Source organism: Portunus trituberculatus, chromosome 20 (assembly GCF_017591435.1).
Source record: "Portunus trituberculatus isolate SZX2019 chromosome 20, ASM1759143v1, whole genome shotgun sequence".
Taxonomy (NCBI): domain Eukaryota; kingdom Metazoa; phylum Arthropoda; class Malacostraca; order Decapoda; family Portunidae; genus Portunus; species Portunus trituberculatus.
In genome coordinates, this window is record NC_059274.1 from 6422199 (window position 1) to 6435000 (window position 12802).

At 46.2% G+C, this 12802-nt stretch overlaps 1 protein-coding gene across 1 annotated transcript in view; it reads right to left on the reverse strand.

Moving 5' to 3' along the window:
• The window catches only part of LOC123506494 (centaurin-gamma-1A-like), a 227936-nt gene that overhangs the window by 23918 nt on the left and 191216 nt on the right, over positions 1-12802 (reverse strand). The window contains exon 4 of the mRNA XM_045258624.1: positions 12559-12700. Coding sequence (XP_045114559.1) covers positions 12559-12700 — 142 coding nt within the window. The remainder of the gene's footprint in view (positions 1-12558; positions 12701-12802) is intronic.

Sequence of the window (12802 nt, forward strand, 5' to 3'; positions counted from 1 at the left end):
TCTCCCCGAGCACTCTGAGGAAAAAGGTTCTATTTCTCTATTCAGAAAGCAAACAGAAGGTAAAAGAAAATGGAAAAATGGAAAATGTTCTCTCTCTCTCTCTCTCTCTCTCTCTCTCTCTCTCTCTCACACACACACACACACACGATTTAATGCACAGATAAAAAAATAGAACATGAATAGAAAACGAAAAAAAATGTTGGGGAAATATCAACCAAACACAAAAGAAAACTGGAACAACAAACAAGTGAAAATATAAATAAGAAATGTAACAATAACGGCAGATGGAAATAAAACAAAGAAAAGAACAACATACATGAATTTATCAGAGAGAGAGAGAGAGAGAGAGAGAGAGAGAGAGAGAGAGAGAGAGAGAGAGAGAGAATTATGTGGAGAAAATTATACGAAAATCGCTTGAGTGTATTTCTCTCTCTCTCTCTCTCTCTCTCTCTCTCTCTCTCTCTCTCTCTAATCTTCTGGGCCCAACGTGGTGTGAAAATGGCCTTCACTATCTCCTGGTTGGATCGAGAGAGAGAGAGAGAGAGAGAGAGAGAGAGAGAGAGAGAGAGAGAGAGAGAGAGAGAGAGAGAGAGAGAGAGAGAGAGAGAGAGAGAGAGAGAGAGAATTTTCCTTAACTGGAAGTGGGTCACTTTTATATTACTTATCTTAATCGGAAAAGCAAAAAATAAGTAGAAAAACAAATAAAAAAAAAACGTGTGTGTGTGTGTGTGTGTGTGTGTGTGTGTGTGTGTGTGTGTGTGTGTGTGTGTGTGTGTGTGTGTGTGTCAGTACCCTCTGTCACCTGATAACACGCACCCCCATCTCCTCTTCTTACCCTCTATGTGTGTGTGTGTGTGTGTGTGTGTGTGTGTGTGTGTGTGTGTGTGTGTGTGTGTGTGTGTGTGTGTGTGTGTGTGTGTGTGTGTGTGTGTGTTGCCTCCTGGGCCTCGTTGGGCTTATTGGCGCGAGCGTTGCCCAACCCACTTCACACTTTTTCTATTTTTTCTCTTTTCTTTCTTTCTTTTTTTCGTAGTTCGTATAATCCTACTTTCTTTGCTTCTATTCCTCGTCCTGTACTCTAAGACCCGGGTACACAGGAGGAGGAGGAGGAGGAGGAGGAGGAGGAGGAGGAGGAGGAGGAGGAGGAGGAGGAAGGGAACGTTTGGAACTAAAGAGGAGGAAGGGAACGTTTGGAACTGAAGAGGGGGATCAGAAGAGGAAATAAAATAGTAGTAGTAGTAGTAGTAGTAGTAGTAGTAGTAGTAGTAGTAGTAGTAGTAGTAGTAGCAAAAGCAGTAAGAAGAAGAAGAAGAAGAAGAAGAAGAAGAAGAAGAAGAAGAAGAAGAAGAAGAAGAAGAAGAAGAAGAAGAAGAAGAAGAAGAAGAAGAAGAAGAAGAAGAAGAAGAAGAAGAAGAAGAAGAAGAAGAAGAAGAAGAAGAAGAAGAAGAAGAAGAAGAAGAAGAAGAAGAAGAAGAAGAAGAAGAGAAGAAGAAGAAGAAGAAGAAGAAGAAGAAGAAGAAGAAGAAGAAGAAGAAGAAGAAGAAGAAGAAGAAGAAGAAGAAGAAGAAGAAGAAGAAGAAGAAGAAGAAGAAGAAGAAGAAGAAGAAGAAGAAGAAGAAGAAGAAGAAGAAGAAGAAGAAGAAGAAGAAGAAGAAGAAGAAGAAGAAGAAGAAGAAGAAGAAGAAGAAGAAGAAGAAGAAGAAGAAGAAGAAGAAGAAGAAGAAGAAGAAGAAGAAGAAGAAGAAGAAGAAGAAGAAGAAGAAGAAGAAGAAGAAGAAGAAGAAGAAGAAGAAGAAGAAGAAGAAGAAGAAGAAGAAGAAGAAGAAGAAGAAGAAGACGAAACAACAACAACAACAACAACAACAACAACAACAACAACACTCTTCAATCATAAAAACAAACAAGGAAACAACTCTTTTCAATAATCTCTCATCCAATAATAGAAAATCACTAAACTGTCGAAAAAAAAGAAGAAAAAACGAAAGAAAACGGAGAAGTGTCCAAATAAGCACACTTGACAGGGCACCATCTCTTCCACCCTGCGAGGATTGAGCTTCCCTCCTTGCAACCCTTCCGTCACGCTCGTAAACCCTGCTAGTGATCCTAATGCGGCCTGACGGGTGATCCGGACCCATATTGTTCCCTGCACTGCCTGACTGAGCACCGCGCCGCCCTTCCCTCGCCTCCAGAAACGTTCACCTGAGTTTGTAAGGTGAAGGTAATTAAAGGTGTGAATTTGCCATTGAATCTGCCTTTACCGGTACTGAGAGAGAGAGAGAGAGAGAGAGAGAGAGAGAGAGAGAGAGAGAGAGAGAGAGAGAGAGTCCCCTTACACATGTCAAGAAAAGAAGGGAATCCAAACTTTTAAGCTTACCTCCAGGCAGCCAGCACCGCCCACCAAAGCTTCATGGAGTGGAGGAAAGGAAGGAAAGGAGGGAGAGTGGAGGGAAGAGTGAATGGAAGAGAAAGGAAGGGTGGAGGGAGAGAGAGAAAGGAGAAAACGAAAAAAAAGAGAAGGAAACCAAACAAGAGAGAGAGAGAGAGAGAGAGAGAGAGAGAGAGAGAGAGAGAGAGAGAGAGAGAGAGAGAGAGAGAGAGAGAGAGAGAGAGAGAGGCGGAAATGGAAGATGGAAACAATACCTACAAATAAAGAAGAAAAGAAAAGAAAAGGAAGAAAAGGGAACATATAAAACGAAGAAGAAGAAGAAGAAGAAGAAGAAGAAGAAGAAGAAGAAGAAGGGAAGACAAGAATAGGAGGAATACAGAGGAAGTCTAAAAAAAAAAAAAAATAGAGTAAAAATAAAGAAAATAATGATCCTCTCGTTTTTTCAGAGAGAGAGAGAGAGAGAGAGAGAGAGAGAGAGAGAGAGAGAGAGAGAGAGAGAGAGAGAGTTGATGAGAGCTCCCTGTGTCTTTTCCACACTCCACCTACTCTTCCACCCTCACTCCCATCCACTCCACTCCATTCCACTTCACCCCACACCCTTCCTGCCACACCCACATCCACTCTCCACCCACGCACCAGAGAGAGAGAGAGAGAGAGAGAGAGAGAGAGAGAGAGAGAGAGAGAGAGAGAGAGAGACTGATTGATTAATTTTGGCGAGAGTGAGAGCTGAGAGAGAGAGAGAGAGAGAGAGAGAGAGAGAGAGAGAGAGAGAGAGAGAGAGAGAGAGAGAGAGAGAGAGAGAGAGAGAGAGGTGTGATAGGGTATGAGAGAATCAGGCCAGCCAGGATCTTGTTGAGAAGCGGCGGTGGTGGCGATAGTGGTGGTGGTGGTGGTGATGGCAGCGGAGGATGTGGTGGTGGTGGTGAATTATACAGGGGACAGAAGGGAGAGAGAAGACCGTTCACTAAGAGAAAGGTCAAGCACGCACGCACACGCACACGCACACACACACACACACACGAATAATGAAATTTACGGCATCATATAAGCTGGACAGTGGAGGAGGAGATGATAGGAAACACAATAAGGTGGAAGACTACCTGGAGATTACTAGAGGAGGAGGAGGAGGAGGAGGAGGAGGAGGAGGAGGAGGAGGAGGATAGATAAAGAGGAAGGGGAAGAATACAAAGATAGGAGAAACAAGAGGAGAAGTAGGGAAAGAGACAAATTGAACAGAAGGGGAGAGAAGAGGACAAGTGAATGCGCTGAGAGGAAGGGGAGGAACAGGAGAAAGAGAGGAGACAAAGAGGGGGAGGAATAAAGAGAGAACTGATAAAGAGGGGAAGAAAGGAGGGGCAGGAACACCCTTTTCTAGACAGTAAAAAATAAAAAGAATGGCAATTTACAACGATTCTCCAACCTCCATTAGCGTGTGTCCCTCCTCTCTTCCCTTCCCCTTTCCCCATTACCCTCCATTTACCTTCCCCTTCCCTTATTTTACATCTATCCCCTTTCCTCCTCCCTCACTTCTCCCCCTCTCCCCTCTTTCTCCCCTCTTTTACATGTCTCTTACCTGGCGCCAGTGTTAGCGATTCCAGACTCCCCGCCCTTGCCTTCCCTCGCTCCCCTCTCCCTCTCCTCTCTCTCTCTCTCTCTCCCCTCTTCTCTCACGCCACGGTACAGTACATGCATTTCCCGGTAATATTTCACAGGTTTCGATCAATGCAATGCTCACCTGTATTTTGTGTTACCTGTTTTGTGCCCTTCAGGTAAAATCAGTGTTGTTTTTTGGGGCTTTTTCCTCTTGATTTATATACGTTATGTTACCGGTAATGTTTCAATTCTCTCTCTCTCTCTCTCTGCTCCTCCTTCTATTGGTGTTATAATTCACTCACACTCACACACACACACACACACACACACACACACACACACACACACACACACACACACACACACACACACACACACACACACACACACACATCTTTGAGTCCTAAGCGTCAATTAACACACTAATTTCAATGAGCTTCACTGATCAGTATGGCTCTTACCAATATTCTCTTTAATTCCTTTGGGGAAAGGCGGAATATAAGGAGCCATTGGTGGTTAGGTAGGGCAGGGAGAGATAAGAGAGAGAAAGTGAGAAAGGGAGGAGGGAGGAAGAGTTGGGAGGGAAGGGAGAGAAGTAAAGAGGATCGGAGGAAAGAAAAGAGGAGAATTCTTGCTTTTTTTTCATTTTTCCCACAATTTTCAGTTCCTCTTCTTAAACTTAGAAATTTGACACAAAGGAAGATGGAGAGAGGAAGGAAGAAGAGCTTTGCCATTTAAAAGAAAATAAACAAAATTTTTTCACCAGGAAATCTATTTACAGGGGAAAGTAAGAAGGAAATGGAGGGAAGTGAGGGTAAGGGGAAGAGGGAGCGATAAGAGGAAAAGAGGACGGATTCTGGTTGTGGTATGTTAAAGAAAGTTAAGATTTTTTCCCCTCTCGCAGACTTATTTAGAGAAAGGAATGAGGAAGGGGAGGAGGTATGGGGAAGAGAGAGAGAGAGAGAGAGAGAGAGAGAGAGAGAGAGAGAGAGAGAGAGAGAGAGAGAGAGAGAGAGAGAGAGAGAGAGAGAGAGAGAGAGAGAGAGAGAGAGAGAGAGAGAGAGAGAGAGGGAGAGAGGGAGAGAGGGAGGGAGAGGGAGAGGAGAGGTGCGTTGGGTTCCTGGTTGTAGCTGACCTCACCTCTCACCTGCCCTGCTTCACCCCAGCAGCCACCCCGTCAGGTCTGGCCATTCCGCTAGTCAATAATGCAACACTTGCAACGCAGTCTGAAGGCCAGCACAACTCAGGTCTCTCTCTCTCTCTCTCTCTCTCTCTCTCTCTCTCTCTCTCTCTCTCTCTCTCAAGGGTCAACCACCACGCCCTTCCTGATAGACACCCCCAATATCACCTCCATCACATTTACCTCCCGTCTTCCCCACCATCACTACTCCATTTCTTCGCCTCCTTCCCCTACCACATCCTCCTCCTCCTCCTACCCTTGTCACTCCACCAGTAAAGGTCGGAGTTGTCTTAATCATGAGTTTGACAGCAACTTACCTACCACAACCACGCCTCAAGCTGTTCACCACCTCATGGACAAAACAACAGACAGACAGACAGAAAGACAGATAGACAGACAGACAGACAGACAGACAGACAGACAGACAGACAGTGTACCTACATGGGAGGAAGCGAGAGGTGCACACAAAGGGGAGAAGTGTTTGCAAGAAGAGGAGAGAACGAGAAGTAGGAAAATTAACATCAAACTCTGGGTAAAACTTATGAAAGGAGAAGAGGACAATGGATGGAGATGACAAGAGAAGGGAGGTAAAGATGAGCAAGAGGAAGATAAAGAAAGGGAATGCCAGTAGGAGGAGGAGGAGGAGGAGGAGGAGGAGGAGGAGGAGGAGGAGGAGGAGGAGGAGGAGGAGGAGGAGGAATGAGGGAGGAACAACACTGGTGGTCCCAGCAGACATGAACGATCAATAGTTGGCCTCACACACACACACACACACACACACACACACACATACACATGAACTCGAGCGCACACGCACATGTACAGACAGACAACCAGACAGACAGACACACATGCACACATAAATACATCACCTCAAATAATAATAATAATAATAATAATAATAATAATAATAATAATAATAATAATAATAATAATAATAATAATAATAATAATAATAATAATAATAATAATAATAATAATAATAATAATAATAATAATAATAATAATAATAATAATAATAATAATAAACAATCTAACGTCTACTAGAAAAAAAGTGCGTGTATACATGAGGACTTATAAGGGGTCTGCTGCTCCCCCCTCATTCCTCATTCCTCATCCCTCATCCCTCCCCTCCCTCTCCCCAGCCGCGCCAGCACTGCACCTCACACATTCCTCACAGAAACAAAGAAAATTGCCACACACCTAACAAACAAACGAAATCAGTAAATCTGAACAAAAAATCTTAATGGCGCCAGATGCAGTACCCTCCCGCACGCGCCCGCCCCCGCCCCCCCCGCCCCCCACCCCACCCCACCCGCGGCACTTCTCCGCGTGTCAGCCCCAGCACCAGCCGCCGGGGAGTCCAGGGACCAGTGGTTTCCGAGAACTGCGGCCACTGCTGGGAACATGAGCCGCTCGCCCCGTCAACACTCACCTGGGCTTAGCGATGAGAGGGAGGAGGAGGCGCGCTGACATGGGAACAGTGAGGCTGAAGCGCGAATCTGGCGACGGAGCGGGAGCAGCGGCCCGCCAGTCACCTCCAGACGCAGTGCGCCAGAGACACGATCACGCACCCCTCCCCGCACGGCAGTCTCGCCGCCACTGACACACTCCACTTGCCGCACAGCTCATCACAACTTATTTCCCGTCTCCGCCGCAGCCACGGGTCACAGCCTGCCCCGTGCCGCCGGCTGCTGCCACACCTCGGGCCACGAGCCTATTACCTCAAGGGCGTCAAGGATCCGGGAAGAGATGGAGGGGCCAAATGCCCCCAGGTAACACAGGTGACTGGTGACCGGGCTCGGCACAGGTGCGGGGGAGGGGCACTCCAATAGGTGCGGTGTCACGAAGGTCAGGTGTACTGTACACTCTTACGCAGAGGACGAGTGGGGGCTAGCGCGGACAGGGCGTGTGGTCCAGGCTGCCAGCAACACACCACTGCACCCGCACATGTATCGACAACCTGGCCCGTGGCGCGGCGCCCCCTCCCCCTTCCCCTCCCCAGGTGACGATAACACGCGCTACAGGACCCCCCCATGCCCCCCCCCGTCTCTTCCTCCCTCACGTGCCTCCCAGACACCGTGACCCAAATCCTTCCCCCTCACCTGCTGCCACCCTCACCCTCCAGCCTCGCCCATGTGCTGTGCTGCAGTTCTGCTCTCTCTCTCTCTCTCTCTCTCTCTCTCTCTCTCTCTCTCTCTCTCTCTCTCTCTGGCACATACACACGCACTTCCTTTTGCCTCCACCTAACGTTATGCAAGCCTCTGATGCTGCGAGGATATCAGTGCAGAGAGTGGCTTAGGATCAGGATTAGAGTAAAGAGGCTGAGAGTGACGCGAGGATGAGAGGAGGTACCACACAGAGTAAGTGAGTAAGTAACAGTTCCCTTGGCGCACAGCTTAACAGTAAATGAGGAGGCAGAGTAACGAAGAGGAAGGACGCACAGGGAGAGAGGGAATGAGGAACACGGAGATACTGTAGATGAAGGATAACAGAGATTATAAGTTTATCTTTTTGATTTATGAAGAGGAGGAAAGAGGAGGACGTGGGGAGTAAGAAAATGAAAGAGGAGGAGGAGTGGAAGGACGCTGAAAAGTATCATGAACAAAAGAAACACAGAGAGAGAGAGAGAGAGAGAGAGAGAGAGAGAGAGAGAGAGAGAGAGAGAGAGAGAGAATATACAGGTGCTTCATATCTCACCTGGACCAGTATTGCATCACCAGTCACCCTCATCCTGCACCATCCTTCACTCCCTCGCCCATCCTGACCTTAACCTTCCACCTCTCTCTCTCTCTCTCTCTCTCCCTCCTCAGCCCTCCCGCAGCCACCCGCATCGTGTCTCCCTCACTCCCTCAACCCTGCCGTCACTTTACATAAACCCTTCGCCACCGCCCTCCTCCCCGTCGCCTCTCCCGACCAATACAAATCCCACAGGACTCACGTTCACCACAATCAGAAGAAATGTCAAAATACGGAAAGGAAGAAAAAAGCTGTGACTGTGAAGACGGCGGCTCAAGGGAGAGAGAGGGAGAGGGAGGGAAGGCAAGGAAGAAAGGAAAGAAAGGTACAAAAGATGAAGGGGAAACCAAAATGGGTAAGAGGGACAAGGAAAGGAGCTTCCGGGGACGGAAGTGGATGATAATGGGAGCAGGAGAGAGAGAGAGAGAGAGAGAGAGAGAGAGAGAGAGAGAGAGAGAGAGAGAGAGAGAGAGAGAGAGAGAGAGAGAGAGAGAGAGAGAGAGAGAGAGAGAGAGAGAGAGAGAGAGAGAGAATGAAGTCTGCTAGTGGGGAAGCTAGGGGGGAAACAATGAGGAAAAGACGACAAGAGGAAGATGAAGAGGAAGAAGAAGAGGAAGAGGAAGAGGAAGAGGAAGAGGAAGAGGAAGAGGAGGGAGAGCAAGAGCCACGATAGGCCCACAGGGATATTAAGGCCTCGGGGGAAGCAGGAAAGGAGGATAAAAAGAGAGGGGAAAAAAAGAATATGAAATGAAGGAGCTAAGATGAAGCAACTCGAGAGAGAGAGAGAGAGAGAGAGAGAGAGAGAGAGAGAGAGAGAGAGAGAGAGAGAGAGAGAGAGAGAGAGAGAGAGAGAACAAATGAAGCCTATACACAATAATTAACATTCCACATCCGTCGTCACAATAAGGAGCGAAGGAGCAGGAATGTTGGAGTCCTTCAGTGTAGGAGTCCTGCGTTAAATAGCTCCTGAGGGGGTCTCAAACGGGGGCGCGTGCGGGGGAGGATGCTGGCGGGGAGCGGAGGGAGGGTGTGAGGGGCATAGAGAACCGAGTGAGGGGGCCAGGACGTGGGATATGGAGAGAGAGAGAGAGAGAGAGAGAGAGAGAGAGAGAGAGAGAGAGAGAGAGAGGACACTGGAGAGGAAGGGTTTATCAAGGGCAGAAGCTTTACAATTCTCTCTCTCTCTCTCTCTCTCTCTCTCTCTCTCTCTCTCTCTCTCTCTCTCTCTCAGGTTGTTATCATAGGTGCCTCTAATTTTTCTCTCCAAATTTGTTATTTCCTCTCCTCCAAGAAATGAACGGTAAGTTAGTTCGAGGAGTACTTTATTCTCTCTCTCTCTCTCTCTCTCTCTCTAAGAAACACAACTTAATTCAAACAAACAACATGAAAAGAATAAGAAAACCCAAACATCAACAACAACAACATCAACAACATCAACATCAACAACATCAACAACAACAACAACAACAACAATGACAAGAACAACAAAGCAATGTCAAAACACAAAACAAGAAAAAAATGAAAGGAAAGAGAGAGAGAGAGAGAGAGAGAGAGAGAGAGAGAGAGAGAGAGAGAGAGAGAGAGAGAGAGAGAGAGAGAGAGAGAGAGAGAGAGAGAGAGAGAGAGAGAGAGAGAGACAGATCGATATTCTTTCATTCTACACAACACTGAAGGGGAGGAGGGGGGAGGGGAGGGAAGGGAGAGGATCATGTTACTTAAGAATCAATAGAGAGAAGAGAGAGAGAGAGAGAGAGAGAGAGAGAGAGAGAGAGAGAGAGAGAGAGAGAGAGAGAGAGAGAGAGAGAGAGAGAGAGAGAGAGAGAGAGCAGATGACAGGAAGCTTCTGGCCCTGTCTCCTTCCCGCCGGCTTCCTCCCGCCCTTGCAGCATCCCCTCCTCCTCCACCAGCGACGGGAAGAGCTGGAGGGATAGGGAAGGGGGTAGGGTAGGGGAGGAGGGGCATCTGGTGGGTGTGTTAGTACTTTTGGGTGATGCGTGGGTGTCTTGTGTGGATTCTTGGTACGTGGTAGAATGCAGAGAGAGAAGAAACGTAGGGTGTGGTTAGGTAAGGTTAGGTAAGGTAAGGTATGGTGGTACGGTACGGTATGGGTATGGTAAGGTAAGGTAAGGTAAGGTATTTAAGGTACGGTAAGGTAAAGTAAGGCAAGGTAAGGTTTGGTCAAGTAAGGTAAGGTAAGGTTAGGTATATTGAGGTTAGTTAAGGTACGGTGAAGTTTAGTTAGGTAAGGTAAAGGCAAGGTTAGGTAAGGTTATGTAAGGCTTGGCAGTGGCTGGGTTAGGGTGGAATGCAAGATACTGTGATACTATGGTTTGTTTAGTGGAATGAACTAAACACGGGTGGATATGGGTTATGAGTGGCTACAGGTGGAGTGGGAGGGCCAAACAACCCATCAAGTCCCTAACCAACCCACCAACACAAAGCCAGATTCAACACATGTGGCAAAAGATACAGATGAAGAGTTTGCTTGCTTTCCTTTCCCAAACAACGGAAGTGGAAACGCAGACACTGGAGCGTTGATAAATAGTACAAAGAAAATATCACCCTTTGTTTCTTCTGGTACTGCATCAACTAACAGGCTTCTCGTAATACTTTCCAGGAAGCGAGTCAGATGCCGCTGTTACTGCCTCGGTAATTTATTGGACGGATCTGAGTAATGGGCGAGGCAGGGTATATAAATGACCGCCGACACACACTCAGACACTCAGACACGCAAAACAAGCAATTACGTCCGTGTCAATAAGGTTGTTTGTTATCTAATCGTAATCGTTCTAGCTTCACTTACTCAAACCAAGCTATTAGTTTAAGTCAGTGATATTAGCCCCTTCAATACTGGGACACATTCTTACCTTGAGATTGTGTACGATTAGACCATTTTATTGACATTAGGAAAGGTCTATGGAGATCAGATAAATGGCCACAGTCTTCACTATTTTAATCCTCCCACATAAGTTTCTGAAGCTATATAAAACTTCTAAATAGAAGCAGAATGGATATAGAAATGCGTCATGGTACTGAAGGAGTAGAGCAGTTTGCTACTTAGTCATAATAGTTTTAGCTGGAGAAATACTAGACATGGCAAATAAGGTAAGATAAAACAAGGCAAGGTTAGGTTAGATTTTAGTTAAGTAAGGTTAGGTAAGTAAGGTAAGGTGAGGTGACGTGAGCTGCAGTAAGGTAAGGTAAAGTGACAGTGCAGAATCTTTTTTTAACAATCATTAGAACCATGAAAATAACTCTTAAAAATCTCAATCCCTTCCACTAATGTCTGAAAAAAAAAAAAATAAATAAAAAGTCACTTCCACTGAAGCCTGAAAACCCCAATGACATCAGCACGATTCTGTAAAGGAGAAATCAAAACGAAGAACCACAAACTCTAAAGAACACGAGGGTTAAAGTGAAGCCAAGTATATCGTACAATAAAGAACTTCCCTGTACACTTACGCACACAAGCACACATACACACGCACAAACTATATATACCCCTGACTGGCATGGCTTCCCGTTACTCACTCAAAATAGTCTTGTTTGTTTCAGAGAGTAATGGTAAAAAGCAAGGTAGGTTCCCCAGAGTTTCGTGCATTTCAACATATTTTAGTCTTCACATTTTGCTCATGATTTCGTTCCTATGCATCGCGTCCATTAGGTGATTGGAGACATGCATCCCGGCTATTCCTTCTCATTTTTATCCATAAAGCTACATTCAGGAGGTGGTTTGGAGATATATACCCAGAGAGAGAGAGAGAGAGAGAGAGAGAGAGAGAGAGAGAGAGAGAGAGAGAGAGAGAGAGAGAGATTCTAAATAACTCTCGTATTTAATGTTTTGCTCTCTCAACTATCTTCAAAGTCCACAGAGATGGTTTTTCCTGTTAATAACGAAGAAATAACGTTAACCTCCCACTAGAACCATACAAGACCCTTAAAAACTCGTGTCGCTTCAACTGGTGCCCATTAGAAGTAGCAAAGGTGTGGCGCAGAGGTGTTTCAGGGGTATGGATTTTTAGTAAGTGACGATCCCTCGCTTCCTAGGAACTGGAGGCGGATATATATGGGGGCGGCGCTCACCAGTATACGTGCAACGGTGACGAAACGCAGGAAATGTCCGGAAGAGTGTAGAGTAAAGGGGTTTCTGTGGCCATACTCATACTTTTAAAGGTATTTTTGTCCAAGCCTCGGCAATACGGAAATGTTTTGGGTTATGAATGTTGCACCCCTTAGATTAAAGATGAGGAAGAGGGAGAAGAGGAAGAGGAGGAGGAAAGGAGGAGGAAGAAGAAGAGGAAGAGGAGATGACGTAACATAATAATGGCTCAACATAGTAATAGGCAAGGGTAATGATCAGTTTGATGACGCCGTGACTCTGTGGAGGAAGAGGAAAAAGGAGGGAAAATATGAGATAACGCAACACAGCTACGAGGACGAGGATGTAATGGGATGACTATATGACGACGCAACACGCGAACCAACACGATATTCTCCAAGTGTGTTGCTATAACTAAGTAGAGAAATAGGAGGAGAACAGGGAGATGATGCAACATAAAAAAAAAAAGAAAGATTACAATGAATCAACACGCGGAACACAAGAGCAAGAGTAATCCAAGAGTGTTTCTAGAAGTGTTGACCAGAAATAATGAGTACTCACCTTGCGTTCCCACCAGGATGAGCGGCACCTCGGCAGTGTTGCGGTAGTGTGCCATCTTCGCATAGTAGTTATAGATGGCGTTGAAGGAGCTCTCATTCTCCAGACTGAACACGAAGATGACAGCATCAACCCAAGCCGTGAACTGCGGGGACAAGAACCAGTGCGTGAGATGAGACTTGACAGGTAAAGGTGAATAGTGACGAGACGAGGAAACAGTAAGGTGATGGGTAGGTAGACACAGGTG